Source organism: Balaenoptera musculus, chromosome 10 (genome assembly GCF_009873245.2).
Source record: "Balaenoptera musculus isolate JJ_BM4_2016_0621 chromosome 10, mBalMus1.pri.v3, whole genome shotgun sequence".
NCBI lineage: Eukaryota > Metazoa > Chordata > Mammalia > Artiodactyla > Balaenopteridae > Balaenoptera > Balaenoptera musculus.
Window position 1 is genome coordinate 4,431,763 of NC_045794.1, and position 19,784 is coordinate 4,451,546.

The 19,784-nt window shown below is 38.8% G+C and overlaps 1 protein-coding gene across 3 annotated transcripts in view; it reads right to left on the minus strand.

Annotated features, from left to right (window-relative positions):
- Nucleotides 1-5,674: 5,674 nt before the first annotated feature.
- C10H12orf4 (chromosome 10 C12orf4 homolog) overlaps nt 5,675-19,784 on the minus strand; it is a 38,389-nt gene continuing 24,279 nt past the window's right edge. Inside the window, exons 11-14 of one of the 3 annotated variants that reach the window (XM_036867631.1) lie at nt 19,144-19,346; nt 7,589-7,646; nt 6,810-6,877; nt 5,675-6,194 (exon numbers count right to left, since the gene is read on the minus strand). In XM_036867631.1, coding sequence (XP_036723526.1) covers nt 6,102-6,194; nt 6,810-6,877; nt 7,589-7,646; nt 19,144-19,346 — 422 coding nt within the window. In that variant the 3' untranslated portion in view covers nt 5,675-6,101. The remainder of the gene's footprint in view (nt 6,195-6,809; nt 6,878-7,588; nt 7,647-19,143; nt 19,347-19,784) is intronic. The other 2 variants (XM_036867632.1, XM_036867633.1) reach the window with 2 other exon arrangements.

The window sequence follows — 19,784 nt, forward strand, 5'->3', positions numbered from 1 at the left end:
CTGAGCTCTGCCCACCAGAGCAACAGTCAGCTCTAGCCACCACCAGTCCCTCCCATCAAGCCTCTTAGATAGCCTCATCCACCAGAGGGCAGAGAGAAGAAGAAAGAAGAACTACAGTCCTGCAGCCTGTGGAACAAAAACCACATTCACAGACAGATAGACAAGATGAAAAGGCAGATGGCTATGTACCAGATGAAGGAACAAGATAAAACCTCAGAAAAACAACTAAATGAAGTGGAGATAGGCAACCTTCCAGAAAAAGAATTCAGAATGATAGTGAAGATGATCCAGGACCTCGGAAAAACAATGGAGGCAAAGATCGAGAAGATGCAAGAAACGTTTAACAAAGACCTAGAAGAATTAAAGAACAAACAAACAGAGATGAACAATACAATAACTGAAATGAAAACTATACTAGAAGGAATCAATAGCAGAATAAGTGAGGCAGAAGAATGGATAAGTGACCTGGAAGACAGAATTGTGGAATTCACTGCTGCGGAAAAGAATAAAGAAAAAAGAATGAAAACAAATGAAGACAGCCTAAGAGACCTCTGGGACAACATTAGATGCAACAACATTCGCATTATAGGGGTCCCAGAAGGAGAAGAGAGAGAGAAAGGACCTGAGAAAATATTTGAAGAGATTACAGTCAAAAACTTCCCTAACATGGGAAAGGAAATAGCCACCCAAGTCCAGGAAGCACAGAGAGTCCCATACAGGATAAACCCAAGGAGAAACACGCCGAGACACATAGTAATCAAATTGGCAAAAATTAAAGACAAAGAAAATTATTGAAAGCAGCAAGGGAAAAATGACAAATAACATACAAGGGAACTCCCATAAGGTTAACAGTTGATTTCTCAGCAGAAACTCTACTAGCCAGAAGGGAGTGGCATGATATACTTAAAGTGATGAAAGGGAAGAACCTACAACCAAGATTACTCTACCCAGCAAGGATCTCATTCAGATTCGATGGAGAAATCAAAAGCTTTACAGACAAGCAAAAGCTAAGAGAATTCAGCACCACCAAACCAGCACTACAACAAATGCTAAAGGAACTTCTCTAAGTGGGAAACACAAGAGAAGAAAAGGATCTACAAAAACAAACCCAAAACAATTAAGAAAATGGTCATAGGAACATACATATCGATAATTACCTTAAACATGAATGGATTAAATGCTCCAACCAAAAGACACAGGCTTGCTGAATGGATACAAAAACAAGACCCATCTATATGCTGTCTACAAGAGACCCACTTCAGACCTAGGGACCCGTACAGACTGAAAGTGAGGGGATGGAAAAAGATATTCCATGCAAATGGAAATCAAAAGAAAGCTGGAGTAGCTATACTCATATCAGATAAAACAGACTTTAAAATAAAGAATGTTACAAGAGACGAGGAAGGACACTACATAATGATCAAGGGATCAATCCAAGAAGAAAATATAACAATTATAAATATATATGCACCCAACATAGGTACACCTCAATACATAAGGCAACTGCTAACAGCTATAAAAGAGGAAATCGACAGTAACACAATAATAGTGGGGGACTTTAACACCTCATTTACACCAATGGACAGATCATCCAAAATGAAAATAAATAAGGAAACAGAAGCTTTAAATGACACAGTAGACCAGACAGATTTAATTGATATTTATAGGACATTCCATCCAAAAACAGCAGATTACACGTTCTTCTCAAGTGTGCATGGAACATTCTCCAGGATAGATCACATCTTGGGTCACAAATCAAGCCTCAGTAAATTTAAGAAAATTGAAATCATATCAAGCATCTTATCTGACCACAACGCTATGAGATTAGAAATGAATTACAGGGAAAAAAACGTAAAAAACACAAACACATGGAGGCTAAACAATACGTTACTAAATAACCGAGCGATCACTGAAGAAATCAAAGAGGAAATCAAAAAATACCTAGAGACAAATGACAATGAAAACACGACGATCCAAAACCTATGGGATGCAGCAAAAGCAGTTCTAAGAGGGAAGTTTATAGCTATACAAGTCTACCTCAAGAAACAAGAAAAATCTCATGTAAACAATCTAACCTTACACCTAAAGGAACTAGAGAAAGAAGAACAAACAAAACCCAAAGTTAGCAGAAGGAAAGAAATCATAAAGATAAGAGCAGAAATAAATGAAATAGAAACAAAGAAAACAATAGCAAAGATCAATAAAACTAAAAGCTGGTTCTTTGAGAAGATAAACAAAATTGATAAACCATTAGCCAGACTCATCAAGAAAAAGAGGGAGAGGACTCAAATCAATAAAATTAGAAATGAAAAAGAAGAAGTTACAACAGGCAGCACAGACATACAAAGCATCCTAACAGACTACTACAAGCAACTCTATGCCAATAAAATGGACAACCTGGAAGAAATGGACAAGTTCTTAGAAAGGTATAACTTTCCAAGACTGAACCAGGAAGAAACAGAAAATATGAACAGACCAATCACAAGTAATGAAATTGAAACTGTGATTAAAAATCTTCCAACAAACAGAAGTCCAGGACCAGATGGCTTCACAGGTGAATTCTATCAAACATTTAGAGAAGAGATAACGCCCATCCTTCTCAAACTCTTCCAAAAAATTGCAGGGGAAGGAACACTCCCAAACTCATTCTACAAGGCCACCATTACCCTGATACCAAAACCAGACAAAGATACTACAAAAAAAGAAAATGACAGACCAATATCACTGATGAATATAGAGGCAAAAATCCTCAACAAAATACTAGCAAACAGAATCCAACAAAGAACACATTAAAAGGATCATACACCATGATCAAGTGGGATTTATCCCAGGGATGCAAGGATTGTTCAATATACGCAAATCAATCAATGTGATACACCATATTAACAAACTGAATAAAAACCATACGATCATTGCAATAGATGCAGAAAAAGCTTTTGACAAAATTCAACACCTATTTATGATAAAAACTCTCCAGACAGTGGGCATAGAGGGAACCTACCTCAACATAATAAAGGCCATATATGACAAACCCACAGCAAACATCATTCTCAATGGTGAAAAACTGAAACCATTTCCTCTAAGATCACGAACAAGACAAGGTTGTCCGCTCTCACCACTGTTATTCAACATAGTTTTGGACGTCCTAGCCACGGCAATCAGAGAAGAAAAAGAAATAAAAGGAATACAAATTGGAAAAGAAGAAGTAAAACTGTCACTGTTTGCAGATGACATACTATACATAGAGAATCCTAAAAATGCCACAGAAAACTACTAGAGCTAATCAATGAATTTGGTAAAGTTGCAGGATACAAAATTAATGCACAGAAATCTCTTGCATTCCTATACACTAATGATGAAAAATCTGAAAGAGAAATTATGGAAACACTCCCATTTACCATTGCAACAAAAAGAATACCTAGGAATAAACCTACCTAGGGAGACAAAAGACCTGTATGCAGAAAACTATAAGACACTGATGAAAGAAATTAAAGATGATACCAACAGATGGAGAGATATACCATGTTCTTGGATTGGAAGAATCAATATTGTGAAAATGACTACACTACCCAAAGCAATCTACAGATTCAATGCAATCCCCATCAAATTACCAATGGCATTTTTTACGGAACTAGAACAAATCATCTTAAAGTTTGTATGGAGACACAAAAGACCCCAAACAGCCAAAGCAGTCTTGAGGGAAAAAAACGGAGCTGGAGGAATCAGACTCCCTGACTTCAGACTATACTACAAAGCTACAGTGATCAAGACAATATGGTACTGGCATAAAAACAGAAACATAGATCAATGGAACAAGATAGAAAGCCCAGAGATAAACCCACGCACATATGGTCAACTAACCTGACAAAGGAGGCAAAGATATACAATGGAGAAAAGATAGTCTCTTCAATAAGTGGTGCTGGGAAAACTGGACAGCTACATGTAAAAGAACGAAGTTAGAACACTCCCTAACACCATACACAAAAATAAACTCAAAATGGATTAGAGACCTAAATGTAAGACCGGACACTATAAAACTCTTGGAGGAAAACATAGGAAGAACATTCTTTGACATAAATCACAGCAAGATCTTTTTTGATCCACCTCCTAGAGTAATGGAAATAAAAACAAAAATAAACAAATGGGACCTAATGAAACTTCAAAGCTTTTGCACAGCAAAGGAAACCATAAACAAGACGAAAAGACAACTCTCAGAATGGGAGAAAATATTTGCAAACGAATCAACGGACAAACGATTAATCTCCAAAATATATAAACAGCTCATGCAGCTCAACATTAAAAAAACCAACAACCCAATCCAGAAATGGGCAGAAGACCTAAATAGACATTTCTCCAAAGAAGACATACAGATAGCCAAGAAGCACATGAAAAGCTGCTCAACATCACTAATCATTAGAGAAATGCAAATCAAAACTACAATGAGGTATCATCTCACACCAGTTAGAATGGGCATCATCAGAAAATCTACAAACAACAAATGTTGGAGAGGGTGTGGAGAAATGGGAACCCTCTTGCACTGCTGGTGGGAATGTAAATTGATACAGCCACTATGGAGAACAGTATGGACGTTCCTTAAAAAACTAAAAATAGAATTACCGTATGATCCAGCAATCCCATTACTGGGCATATACCCAGAGAAAACCATAATTCAAAAAGACACATGCACCCCAATGTTCACTGCAGCACTATTTACAATAGCCAGGTCATAGAAGCAACCTAAATGCCCATCGACAGACAAACGGATAAAGAAGTGTGGTACATATATAAAATGGAATATTACACAGCCATAAAAAAGAACGAAATTGAGTCATTTGTTGAGACGTGGATGGATCTAGAGACTGTCATACACAGTGAAGTCAGAAAGATAAAAACAAATAACGTATATTAACGCATGTATGTGGAACCTAGAAAAATGGTACAGATAAACCGGTTTGCAGGGCAGAAGTTGAGACACAGATGTAGAGAACAAACGTATGGACACCAAGGGGGGAAAACTGTGGTGGGGTGGGGATGGTGGTATGCTGAATTGGGCGATTGGGATTGACACGTATACACTGATGTGTATAAAATTGATGACTAATAAGAACCTGCAGTGTAAAAAAACAAACAAAAAACAACAACTAATACTAAACTCTCTTTGGGTTATTTGTATGGAAATATGTTAATATAAATGTTTCAGACATTACATGAAATTTCTAAAAATCTTATATGTTCTGGTATAATGTTATAAGTCATAATTCTAGTTATTACTTTAAAATGTATATCTCAGAAATAACTAAATTTCCTTGTCAATCGCATTATTATGAACTTTCATCAAATCTTTAACCGTGGTCATTTTTAAGTCTTTTGTCATTTACAGACAGTTCTGGGTGTACTCTGATGCTTTTGCAAAAATGTTCCTATAAAAGGGTTTCATCTTCAGGGAATTCATGGAAACGACTCTGACAAGTACAGGTTTCTGGTAACTGACTATACTGCTGAACTGAATGAATAAGCATTTTCAGGACTCTAATAGAAAACTGATGAATTCATATAAGTGCTAACAAAAGATCAAGATGAAAAAATTAATTACATGGGACTGAGTGAACTGATGAGGATGATTATAATTTTTGTGACTTTCTGTTTGAATAAAAAAAAAAATCCCACAAGGACTCAGAGGCAAAAAATATACAAATCAATTTTCACTGCAAAGTAAAGGAGCTGTTACAGTGGAGGATTACTGGACTGAATGTCAATATTATGACATAGTATGAGGGTGTTTTGTGTTTGGTAATTGCAATCATTGTTGCTTTTGTTGTGGTCATCCATTTACAATGCTTGGTGTCAGTTTATTTATCTCTTGTAAAAATAAAATACAGTGTGTGTGTGTGAAAAAAAATAACTGTATAAGTAAGGGGCTGAGCACTAGTCTGTACGGCATGTGGATTTTGGAACGTTTAACAGATGTTTATCATGATTTGATTCGTGGCTTGGGTGGCAAGTCCTCTTTCTGGGCATCTTTTGCTTGACAGAATCCCAGCACATCTCAAGTTCCTGGATAGTTTACGCATCTTCTTCTGCCAGATATCAATCTAGGGGGTTTAGTGCTTGGATGTCAGGGTGAGTGTTGATGATACTCGGAAGATCTGGGGAAGCATGTTACTAAGTTGGTAAAACATTTCTTCAGAAATGCTCTGTTAAGAGGTAAGAAAAAAAAAAGTTTGCACTTGTTAAATCGTCACTGATTAAAAAAAAATGTTTAAGTATTTTAAAATATGGAAGTAATGGCAGTAGTTCTAGACATGGAGTGTAATATGTGAACACTATCTTTCAGAGCTGATTTAACTGCACAGCTGTGGGCAGGGGTGTTTCTCTGGATCCAGCCTCTGAGAACCTACGCTATTTCTGTCAAATAATAAGTCTGATTACCAGAAGAACCCCTAGATAATAGTAGTGCATTCAGTGATAAAAGTACACCCGTTTTGCTAAATTCTACATAGAACATGGAATCATTCTCTGCTCATGTCCTTCTTTATGAATCTATATAACATAAATGTGGGGCGGGGGAGGAAAGATGAGTTAAGTTCAGCTTTGGGGTTTAATCAAAGATCTCTTGAGTGGCAGATACTAATGTCTTTGACAGTAAACTAAGTGCCTTGATGGCATCCAAACACTTCTCCCCTTAAAACACGGAAAGCTGCTAGCATTTTCTTATGCTATTTTGAGTTTACGGCGGTGTGCCTAGCTATGTCTGCGAGGAATATCACAACAGAGACTGAACTGGGGTGAGAGCTATCCAGATAACACACCTGTGGTACCAGAAATTGCACTGTCCTAGAAATTCCTCCGTCCCATGAAGCCATTTCCATCATGAAACCTAAAATAGAACAACAGACTTCACTGAATTATGAGTTCTGGTCTTCAAGCCTACCAGTCCTTTACTGAAAATAAACTGAATTTTCATCGTGGAGCTGCACGTCTTGACTTTTTAGGTAGCTACTTGCCTGTAGGAAAGGCTAAGCCTGAAGGCCAGATAAACTTCTGCAATCCTTATTTCTCCAGGCCAGAGAGGTTTCACATAGTTCCGTCAAAACACTTCTAATGATCATTTCTTAAGTCCTATTTTGCCTCCACACGATGAAGCCAAAACAGGTTATTAAAGATTAATTAAACACGTGGTTCTATTTTCTTTTCTTTTTAAGAAAATAAAAGGTAACAGAGAGTAAACTCTATCAATGTCCAAATATCCTCACATTTCAAGAGGTCTGGAGGGAGTTCCCTGGTGGCCTAGTGGTTAGGATTCCAGGCTTTCACTCCTGTGACCCAGGCTCAATCCCTGGTCAGGGAACTGAGATCCTGCAGGCCGTGTGATACGGCCCAAAAAAAAAGGAGGGCTAGAGATTTTATTTTGTGATTGGAAAAAGGTAGATAAAAAAGCTGCTATGAAATATTTGCTTGTTAAACCATTTAACTGAGGCACCAGATGACAGGGGTAACTGCTACAATTCTTTCTCCTGGCTTGCTCTACTTTCAATATTTTCAAGGAAGAAATATAGGTCGTTGTTGTTAAATATAAGGTTGTGTTTACCTTTGACACACTTAAACACAAGTTCTGCTCTCCTTAAGCACCACGGTATAGTCATTTCCTAAAAACAGAAACAGAACAAATCATGTTTTTAACTGAACTTTGTAAAAAAAAAATATATATATATATGGTCAGATCTTAATTTATCTATAATGTTGACCATCCACTTACAGGCAACCATTAGCTAATTTCAGCTAGATTTCCTCTGGTTTTTAGGCATGTAACCTGTTCCAGCTGTTAGACTATACTTGTGGAATGCAAACTAACTGAATTAGCCTAGTCAATATAATTTTAAAAATGAACATTCCCTTAAAACTTTCTACATAATTAACTCTAAAGACAAATATATGTGACATAGGAACTCCACCTATTTCTCTCAATATGTTAGCATGAATAATTCTATTAAATTGTACAATATTTGAATAAGCAATGCATTAAAATGTTTTCCTTGGGGCTTCCCTGGTGGTGCAGTGGTTAAGAATCTGCCTGCCAGTGCAGGGGACACAGATTTGATCCCTGGTCCAGGAAGATCCAACATGCCACAGAGCAACTAAGCCCGTGCGCCGCAACTACTGAGCCTGTGCTCTTGAGCTCATGAGCCACAACTACTGAGCCCGCGAGTCATAACTACTGAAGCCTGCGCGCCTAGAGGCCGTGCTCCACTACAAGAGAAGCCACCACAGTGAAAAGCCCTTGCACCGCAACAAAGAGCAGCCCCCGCTCGCCGCAACTAGAGAAAGCCCGTGCACAGCAATGAAGACCCAATGCAGCCAAAAATAAATAAATAAATTTAAATTTTAAAAAAATGTTTTCTGTGTATAACATGTTATTACAAAGTACCAGAAACAAACAAGCACCCTATCCCAGCCACCTAACAAACCAAATGAGCTCTTTTTTGGACGCTCCTTCCTAACCCTTGACCAAGTGAGCACATGCATGCTGCGAACCAACCAACCCACACATTTATACTTTTCTGTGCTCATGATCAGCGATTGTGCCATTTTAAATTCTATTTCTTTTCGCTATTATCGAATTACTTTCCCATGCTGCAAGTGTTTGTAACTGTAACAATAAAATATGTTTATTAATTCATTATGGTGATCCTTCATCTCTTTGGGTCTTAGGATCTTTTTTACACTCTTAAAAATCACTGAGGACTGCACTGAGCTTTTGTTTATGTGGATTATGTCTCCTGATATTTATTGCATTAGAAATTAAAACTGAGAAAAATATAAAAATATTAATTTCATTTAAAAACGATAAACCCACCGTATGTTAATGTAACGTATTTTTTTAAATGTAAAGTTACTATATTTTCCACAACAAAAAAATTTGAGTGAGAAGAAGGGCAATGCCTTACATATCTACAAATCTCATTAATGCCTGGCCTCACGGAAGACATCTGGACTCTCACATCTGCCTCTGCATCAATCTGCTGTGTGATCATACAGCCTCGGGAAGAACTCAATGACGTTCATGCAAGAATGAGAATGCAAAAGGCACAGAGTGTCTTAGTATTATCATGAAAATATTTTTAGTCTTGCTGACCCCCAGAAGGGGCTAGCATCCGGGGGTATCTTCAGAACACAATTTAAAAACTGCTGTTTTATTGAGTTAATGTATCATAATTTATTTAAATGGCCCCTTATAACTCAATTTCCCCTTTTTGTTAATAACATTGCAGTGGACATATTTATGTATATGACGCATGTGTGTATCTACATCTATAGATGTCTTGTTTTTTGAATAATTTCTTGGGATACTTACTCCTATAGATTAGTGAAATAAAGTTCAAGTTTTTCCCTAAAAGGTAATATCAATTTACGTTAGCCATTAGCAATGTATGTATCATCCAATTTCATCATATTGTTCACAATCATTTGGACACTTAAATATTATTTAAAACATTATTTAACATATTTACTAATTTAATAGATCCAAAACAGTATCACCCTGATGGCTTTTAAAAAATAGGCTTTATTTTTTGAAACAGTTTTAGGTTGACAGAAAAATTATGAAAATGGTACAGAGAATTGCCATACACTCCCACACTCAGTTTCCCCTGTTAACATCTTATATTAGTAGAGCACTAGAAGTGAGGCTGTCTACATACCTATCAAGAATAAAGAGAACATACAACACAAATGAACTTACCTACAAAACAAAAACAGACTAACAGACATAGAGAACAGACTCGTGGTTGCCAAGGGGGAGGGGGTCGAGGGAAGGAAGGATTGGGAGTTTGGGATTAGCAGATGCAAACTATTATATGTAGGATGGATAAACAACAAGGTCCTACTGTTTAGCACAGGGAACCATATTCAATATCCTGTGATAAGCCATAATGGAAAAGAATATGAAAAAAATGTAAATATATGTGTAATAGTCACTTTGCTATATAACAGAAATTAAACACAACACTGTAAATCAACTATGCCTCAATTAAATTTTTAAAAAAGGAATAAAGAAACCAGACTGCATCAAACAATGGCAGGAAAATTCTTTAGCAATTCTAATCTACTTTGGGTTTTCAGCGATATGTACATCTAAAGCAATAGCAGACTACAACAACTGAATTTTTTTCTACATTGTAAAATCACAATTGTGAACTTATAGGAATTCGGGTGATGACACTGAGGTGAAATAACCAACACACACACAGACAGAGAAACAGAAAGTCCTATTTTTAACAATTGACAGAAGAAAATTATTAAGAGAGAACCTAAAAGTTCATTTTGGAAATGTTTCCCCACCAAATAAGGGCTTTATTCCGTATCATTTAAGGAGCCAGATGAATCAGAGGCCGTTAGAAAGAAGCAGCTAGAATCTGATCTTCCAAGTACCCCATGTACCTTTATTGAACTTAATCATAACTGTCAAATTGCCATGATGTCACTAAAGGATTTCTATTTGCAGTCAGTTAAAAATAAAACCCCAAATACATTTTTATTCTTTCTACTGGGTGCACTATTCTCTTTGTAAATGCAGTACTATAAACAAATTACTTAAAAACCAGAAAAAACCTGAACTACTATTGATACCTTATTATTAACTCAAATCCATAGTGCATGCAGATTTCCCTGGCTTTTACCTAATGACGTTTTCTGTTCGAGGACCACATCCAGAACACTTCACTCTGTTGAGTCATTATGTCGCCCCAGGCTTCTCTTGCCCTGAGTTTCTCAGACTTCCCTTGTTTTTGATGAGCCTGAGTTTTGAGGAGGGCTGGTCAGGTATTTTGTAGGACGCCCCCTATTAGAATTTGATGTTTGCATCATGATTAGACAGGAGCTATGGATTTGGGCAGGAAGACTACAGAGGTGAAGTATCATTTTCATCACACCATATCAAGGGTAGATCATCAATGTGATTTATGACTAGTGATGTGAGCCTGGAACACCTGGCTGGGGTGGTGTTTTTAAGGTCTCCAGCCCTGACCTTCCACTCTGTCCTCTATGGGAAGAAATCACTAACTGTGAGCAGCCCACACTTAAGAGGTGGAGATTTTGTGCTCCCCTCCTTGAGGATGGAGTATCTACATAAGTTACTTGGAATTCTTCTGCATGAGAGGTTTGTTTCTTCTCCCCTATTCATTTATTTATTCGAGCATTTGTTTATATCAGTATGGACTCATGGATATTTACTTTATATTTTGGGTTATAATTATCTAACCTTCTCTCAGTCTTGTTCTAATTGGCCTCTCCGGCATTATTAACATTTTTCATGAAACGTGCTGGCCCCTCTCCTGGGCTGAGTGTCACTGAGCTATCCCAGGCCTTCACCCGTCTCTGACGGTCTCTGCGATCTCAGGTCTAGTTATTGCTATTGCTTCCCGTGTAGTTTCCTGGACCCCAGAAATTCCCCTTCGAACTGATTTGGCTGATTTATCTGAAATACCTTTCTGATCACGTTACACTCCTGTTTAGTAAGCTGCAATTGCTTCCTACTGCCGCATGAATAACATCTAAGACTTTCTTTAGTATTTAAGGCTAATTACCTTAGGACCCAAACTATCTCAGCTTCTATGACTTTTAAATTAAAAAAGTGAGGTTTCACTCCAGCCTGCCTGTCCGCCTTTGCCTGAACATGATCTGCAATGCCTGTCACCCACTCCTCCCATTTTCCTCAAGCCATTTCTTCTGCCTAGAATGCCCTCCCCATTCTTCCCATCTGTTGAAACCTGCTCTTCCCTCCCTAACCGTCCTCTCCTTCATGAAGTACTTCCTAGTTCCTCAGCTACAAATGGTGTCTCTGAACTCCCAGAGTACTTTGTTTTTGTTTAATCTCCATGATCACATTTTACTCTGTCTTTTTTTTTGGGGGGGGTGGGGGGCGGTGGTAGAGGAATAGGTAGGGAGATGGGATCTATGTCTTTATTAAGGTGTGTGCTCTCTAAGGGCAGGAACCACTGTTTATTTACCGTTATTACCATTATGATGACTCCTCCTGCAATACTGCGCGTACAGATGCTCAAGCACACAGGCTGAGTGAGTGAATCATTTACTATCCGTGGAAATTTAAAAAGAAAGTGACTTCCTCTGTAGCTAGAATTAGGCTTTGAGGGGAAACTACTTTTTTTTCTTTTTCTTTTTGGCTGTGCCTCGCAGCATGCGGGATCTTACTTCCCCGACCAGGGATCGAACCCGGGCCCTCAGCAGTGAAAGTGCAGAGTCCTAACCACTGAACTGCAGGGAATTCCCAGGAAACTACTTTTTTGCGTCCAAGATACTTTTAAGATTGATAAATAGGGCTTCCCTGGTGGCGCAGTGGTTGAGAGTCTGCCTGCCAATGCAGGGGACACGGGTTCGAGCCCTGGTCTGGGAAGATCCCACATGCCACGGAGCAACTAGGCCCGTGAGCCACAACTACTGAGCCTGCGCGTCTGGAGCCTGTGCTCCGCAACAAGAGAGGCCGCGACAGTGAGAGGCCCGCACACCGCGATGAAGAGTGGCCCCCGCTTGCCGCAACTAGAGAAAGCCCTCGCACAGAAACGAAGACCCAACACAGCCAAAAATAAAATAAATAATAAAATAAATTAAATTAAATTAAAAATCTTTAAAAGATTAAAAAAAAAAGATTGATAAATAAAAGGGGTCTAGTTGCCAAAAGGGCTAAAAAGTAAAGAATCCTCTTTTCCAAGACTCTGGAAGCTTATAAAAATGACTAGAATTTCCTGATGTTTAAATTAAGTTTATAATACTTCTTAGCTTCAAAGTTCAGGAAGAATATTTCCTTGTAACTGCCAACGCTGTTACAAGAGAGCCACGGTGCCTTACGGGGAGTACACACATGCATGGAGTGACGAGTTTTTGTCTTTTGGCTTATTTCTGCCTAGTTTAAAAAAATGTACAGAGGGAGCAAGGTGACTAAGAAATAACCTACCTGCAGCTAAGAGGAAATGCTGATAGCTCTGAAAACTACAATAATAATGTCTTACATTTACATGGAACTTTACAATATACATAATTTGTATCTCACAAAAAACAATTTTTATAAACTAAAAAGGACACTGAGAAAGGTAGAGTGAACCTCTCAAGGTCATGTGACAGTCTGAGACCTGCATTTTTTCATTTTCTTAACAGTATCTTTTGATGAGAAAAGGTTTTAAATTTTAATGAAGTACAATTTATTAAGCTTTTCTTTTATGGTTTATGTTTTTTGGTGTCTTAACAAATCTCTGCTTAATCTGATACCAGGATTTTCTTTTGTGTTCTCCTCTAGAGGTTTTATACTATTAGCTTTTTTGGCTTAAGTCTATGATCCATTTTAAGTTAATTTTTATGTATGATTGTGAGGTAAAGCTCAAGGGTTTTTTGTTTGTTTGTTTTTTCCTGTATAAATACCCAATTTTTCCAACACCACTGGTTGGAGACACTACACTTTCTCCCACGGAACTAACTGCCTTGGCATCTCTGCTGTAAATCAAATGACCATTTATGCACAGATTTATTTCTGGATTCTTTATCCTGTTCCTTTGATCCACAGTCTATTCTTTTGCCAATGTCACACTGTACTGGTTATTGTAGCTTGCTAAGCTTGTAAGCCTTGAAATCAATTGCTGTAAGTTCCCCAACTTTGTTCTTTTTCAAAATTGTTTTGACTGTTTTAGGTCCTGTGTATTTCATATAAATTTTAGAATTAGCTTTATCTCCAAAATCACCTTATAAGGATTTTGATTGGGATTTAAATCTATAGATCAGTTTGAGGAGAACTGATAACAGTACTGAGTCTTCCAACCAATGAACATAGTATATCTATTTATTTAGGTCTTTTAAATTTCTTTCAGTAACTAAAAACTCAGTTTTGTAGTTGCTAGGTCATTTTTCACAGCATCTTTTTACTTGAAGACATTTTAAGCTTGTCTTCAAGTTCTTTAAACACAGTAATCAACTACTTTATGGTCCGTGTCTCACAATTCCAGTGCCTCAAAAGTCTTTGTGTATCTGTTTTTAGGTTTCGTTGTTTCTGCTGGTTTTCATTTGTGGTGTTTTATTTACTTACCCTTCACTTGCATTAAACATTTTATTGAAGGATCGTTATGTGGGAATAAATGCTAAAGTATAACTGAGTATTTGCATCACCTTAAAATGCTACTCTAAAACATAACATTTTTTTGAAATACCACGGAAATAATCAGAATCAAGGAATTATTATTATTCATACTATTATAATAAAGCACTTGTTCTTACATATAAAAAAGCATTATCTGACAGTAGCTTGTCTTATCTGTAATTTATTGTCATCTATGATTAGCCTTTGAAACATCTCAGGCTAAGGCCAAGGCTAAGCACTACTTACATGAGGACAACCATTGTGCAGTGTGAGCACAGAGCTTCCGAAGGGCCAGCCTTCAGCACCAGCAAACAGAACACATATGATCCCACGGTATTAAAGTCAGGATCATGATGGAAATGATGAAAGACTGAAGCACAAGTTAGCACAGGGATAGTTCTAGTGGTTTGACCAAAAGTAGATGGAAAAAATCAAGTCCCTTCACTGCCCCACTTCTCCAAAGATCATCCCCTTTTATCCCTCAGTAGCTTGCTTTCTTGCTTTTGGTATGTGTGGTTAATAGTGTGGTCTAGAGCAAATATCTATGAGCCAAATTAATACAAACTCTTCAGAATGATGTGAGTTAACGCAAAGTTTCATTAGTGCTATACAGAGAACACACCAAAATACCAGCTCCGGGCAGGATCCCAGGATACCTTCGAAGTGACAGACAATTGAATTTTCAGATGACATGAACACTCACATTCTGTTTACTTTCGCTTAGCGCTACTTAGCAGCAGGTGGATCAGAAAGGAAACTAGAAAGCTGCAGGCACCTGCACAAATACACACCCAGGCGGTTTCTAAAACCCCCATTTGCCCACACAGAGGCTCCATCCCAAGCGCCCCTGTCATTTGTTCTCTGATCGAAACCAGCACCTAAAAAGAATGGCTCTGAGGACTCTAAACCGCAAGCTTTAGATGTCAACAGGGTCACAAGAAGACATGATTTACTGGGTGTCATCGTGGGATGTGGCCTGTAGTCCTGTAAGGAGCTCTCTTCTGGAAGTAACCCTTAGTATATATTATACAGTAGGCAGCGTCTACGACACAGTGGGTCAGGTAAGCACAGAACGCTTTTGACCATGAGTTCTAACTAACAGCCAAGTGACTAAATCTTAGCGTCACATCTGTGAGAGCACATGTGAAAGAAATCCATTGAAGAAGCTGAACGGATCATGTGAAATACTTCAGACTTTGGAAATGAGGCAGGAAACTGGGCCTGGCGGCTATACTTTAGATGATAAGTGGGCATGGCACACACAGAGTAAATTCTAAACCTGTGAAATTGAAATGAGGATGCCAGTTCTAATTATGATCGCAGACAATATCTTGTACCTAAAGTTAGTGGCCGCACTTTGACTACCCAACCTGAATCTTCCAATTAGAGTAAGGCTGAACTGCAGAGGTGATTAACTGGTATACACTTTTAGGCCTTCACTGTGTGTCTTAGACGGTAGATATAAGAATTATTTCCTGGGTTTATGTACCCCTGAGGGAAACTGCAAGACTATCCTTTATCTCAAGCTTGTGCCTCGGAGGTTCCTGAAACACTCACATAAATCGGTTTCATAAGCATCATCAGAAGGTGAGAAACGGCAGTCTGGCTTTCTCATTTTTTACATTCAACAATCGCTTTGGGAAACTATTTGACTGGATCTACCAAAGCTAAACAGGTGTCTGGCCTACCGTCTACCAATTCCATGCCTAAGTATGTATCCAACAGAAATGCCAAAACATATGTTCTAGAATGTTCACAGCAACATTCGTCGCAATAATCAAAACCTGGAAACCACCCGAATGTCCACAAACAGTAGAATGACTAAATAACTGTGGTGCAGTCATGCAATGGAACGCTGCGTAACAATGAGAATGAGCAATCTACAACCACAAACAGTACTATGGATAAATTTCACACACACAATACGGAGTGAAAGAAGCCAGATACAGGAGTATGTACGATAGGATTCCACCCACATAAATTACAAAAACACACCTAACTAACCTGTGCTTTTCAAAGTGAAAACAGTGGTTACCCTTGTGGAGGGAGGGAATGTGGGTTAAGCGATGGGAAGGGGCGACACTGGGGTGCTGGCTGGTGACGTCCTGTATCATCATCTGGGTGTTGGTGTTCAGCTGGCGAAGATGTGAGCTGTATATTTATGTGTGCTTTTCTTTATGTGTGTTATATGCTAATAAAAGGTTAAGAACAACATCTGCATCAACCACAACAATTATAACAACTAAAACCCTTCAGTCCCAAATGATTCAACAAGTTAACAGCACAAAAAAAAGGAAAGGTCAGGAGCTCAGGATTCATGACCTGCAGGTTCATTCCCCGTCTATCAGGTTAGACTGAACTCCAGGATGACAGTGTCTTCAGATCACAAAGATCTACAGAGATAAAACCGGTAAGAGCAGGATGTCTTCCTTCTTGCCGATAGATTACTTTTTCCTTTCCTGTTTTTTTAAACTGCAATTCATTTCTACAGCTGTTTTTATCAACCCTGGGACATGGACTGTTTCCGACACTGTCATCATTACCTTGCACACACTGCAATATGGTAACTGAGAGTCTGGCAAGTCTGTTTGCTACAGGAAGAAAACAAGAGCCGAAATGCTTTGGGATCCTTGCACGAAAGCTAAGACAAATACTGCCTCTATATCCTGTGCAGTGTTGTCTGAGTTTGTAGAATAAACTTCTTGACCTGAATGGATGTTTAAATACGACTGATGGGAGGATCGTGGCTCAATATACTTTCGTGAATTAAAATGGACACTCTGGAAACAGACTTAATGTTCTGCAGCTGGCTGTCCCAATTTAAAACATGTAACCTTTGTGACACTGTGGGAGAGGGCACGCTATAGTATCAGATGTCTGGAAGTAAATCCGAACTTAGTGACTTTTGGAAACACTGTTTTTGAGGTTGTTTCCCACCTACATATAACCATTTTTATAAACTGGTTAACCAGGAGTCCAGCTGCAGGAATGTTTGGATGTTTCCGTGTGGCTGGAATTCATCACAAACTTTCTTTGTCACTCCCCAAAGACTCTTTTATAGATGGACTAGTTAGTGACGTTAACAATGGCTAAAAATTCCTGATGGGACTAGAACTTTATAAAGCTACAGTGGGAAAAACAAAACAAAACATGTTGGTCAATCTCTCCTAATGCCGTATTAGGTATGACTGAGGCTGAGAAATAAAAAAGTTTGATGCAGCTTGCATCTGATGGAGCCAGAATTCTTTTAATCAAAACGATAGTGTGGGGCTTCCCTGGTGGCGCAGTGGTTGAGAATCCGCCTGCCAATGCAGGGGACACGGGTTCGAGCCCTGGCCTGGGAAGATCCCACATGCCGCAGAGCAACTAGGCCCGTGAGCCACAACTACTGAGCCTGCGCGTCTGGAGCCTGTGCTCCGCAACAAGAGAGGCCACGATAGTGAGAGGCCCGCACACCGCGATGAAGAGTGGCCCCCGCTTGCCGCAACTAGAGAAAGCCCTCGCACAGAAACGAAGACCCAACATAGCAATCAATCAATCAATCAATCAATAAATAAATCTTTAAAAAGAACAAGAAACGATAGTGTGTCTGGTAAAAATACAAATGAATTGTAAGTGGGAAATCATTTAAAATCATCTTGTCTTATATGGAATTGATTTTTTTGTGTGTGTTTATATAGAGTATTGCATTTAAAATGAGGTGTCCTATAATGTGATGAGTCTAAGTGGGGACTGAGTCACTCTAAAAAGTACAATATCAAATCCTTCATCCTGCGCTTTACGATACAGTATTTATACACATCTATTATTTTGGTAAATAACTTTTAATAATCGATGATCAAACTTCCTTCCTTTCACAAGCTGTACTTGCCAGTTAGCCATTTTGCTTTTAAAAAAAGTGCCACTCAAAACAAGCAGGCACCATGTTGCTGACATGGGTCCTTCACCACGTTGGCCACTGGCTCTCCCAGAAGGACTTGCCTGCACCCGTTTGTTTTGAGGCTGCTTTGCTCCTCCAGACTATCTGAAGTTGAATTTTTAGTCTCTGCATTATTTCTACAACTTATCCCTTCTAACTGGTTTTTATGTAGGTAAGGGAAGAAAGCAGGAGAGAAAGCACACAGTCATGGAAAGAGATTTTTTAAATTAAAAACGTAAAATAAAGTTCAGTACATCGTAAAATGAATGAATGATTACGCCACATCTTAGTCGTAGAAGCCAGTACTTGTATTATCCTAAGAGCATCCTTGAGAAAATGTTAGAATGCGGCTGGCTTCTTCTTCCTGTCATCTAGCTTCTCTTTCTATTGCCTATTAATGCCTACTCAGAGAATGCAAACTAATTTTAATGTTAGCCGAAGCCAAATACAAACGTGGAGGTAAATCTAAAGCTACGTAAGACAAAAATAGACGAGAAGGGGGAGGATTAGGGGCACCTGCCTTATCCAAAGCTAAAAATAAGTCTGACTTTCTAGTTTACCTACTATAGGATAATGCTAGAATTCTTTTGAACATATATGGTTAAGGATTATTCACTGTTTTATGTTATATGTCACTCAATTCTATTGATGACATATAGGAGATGCAGCTAGGAGATGCAAAGCCTCATTAGTTAAACAGAAAAAGTGTTTTTATTTATTTATTTTATTTATGGCTGTGTTGGGTCTTCGTTTCTGTGCGAGGGCTTTCTCTAGTTGTGGCAAGCGGGGGCCACTCTTCATCGCGGTGCGCGGGCCTCCCGCCATCGTGGCCTCTCTTGTTGCGGAGCACAGGCTCCAGACGCGCAGGCTCAGCAACCGTGGCTCACGGGCCCAGCCACTCCGCGGCACGTGGAATCTTCCCAGACCAGGGCTCGAACCCGCGTCCCCTGCATTGGCAGGCGGACTCCCAACCACTGTGCCACCAGGGAAGCCCAGAAAAAGTGTTTTTAAAATGTAAAGTGGATTATTATTATTATACAATATTTTAACATTTTCAGAAAACGTTGGTATTTTTCTATCTGCTTACCTCTGACATATCATGCACCAGCAGGAGAGGAATACTTATTGTTGTGATGTCATGGGTGCAGCAAACCTTGAGTATGTTTCGGAGACCCATAATGGCAGGGTCCCGAGCAGTGATGTTTCCCGATTTCACGTTGTCGTCCACACAAAGATGGAAAGCAACATGTATTTCTGAGAGATTAGAATGCCGAGTAATGTAAAATTCTCCTGTGAACAGCAGATACAATCATGACTTTCAAATGCATCACATGACTTTCAAAAGTCACACTCATCAGTGGGCTTCATAAACAACTGTAGTGGGCAGCCAATGTGCTGAACCAGCAGAGGTGTTATCAGGAACCTGTGTTGGACTCAGGAAGCAAATATAATTAGTGCTCCTTCATTCTTGGAAAGAAGGGTGATGAAAAAAGAGGCCAAATTTACCTTAGGTTCCTAAATTGGTATGAAGAGACCACCAAGCTTATTTACTCATAAGTAGGTCAAATGAGTACTCATCATCGCTATTTTGATGTAAATGCTCAAAACGTTGTACTTAACTCAAACTTAACATGTAAGAACAGGCTACTTGATGACCTGTCTTCCCTGCACCCTGAACCTGCTTCTCTCCGTCTTGGTTTATGGGTCCAGTCCCCCTCCCGTTAGCTG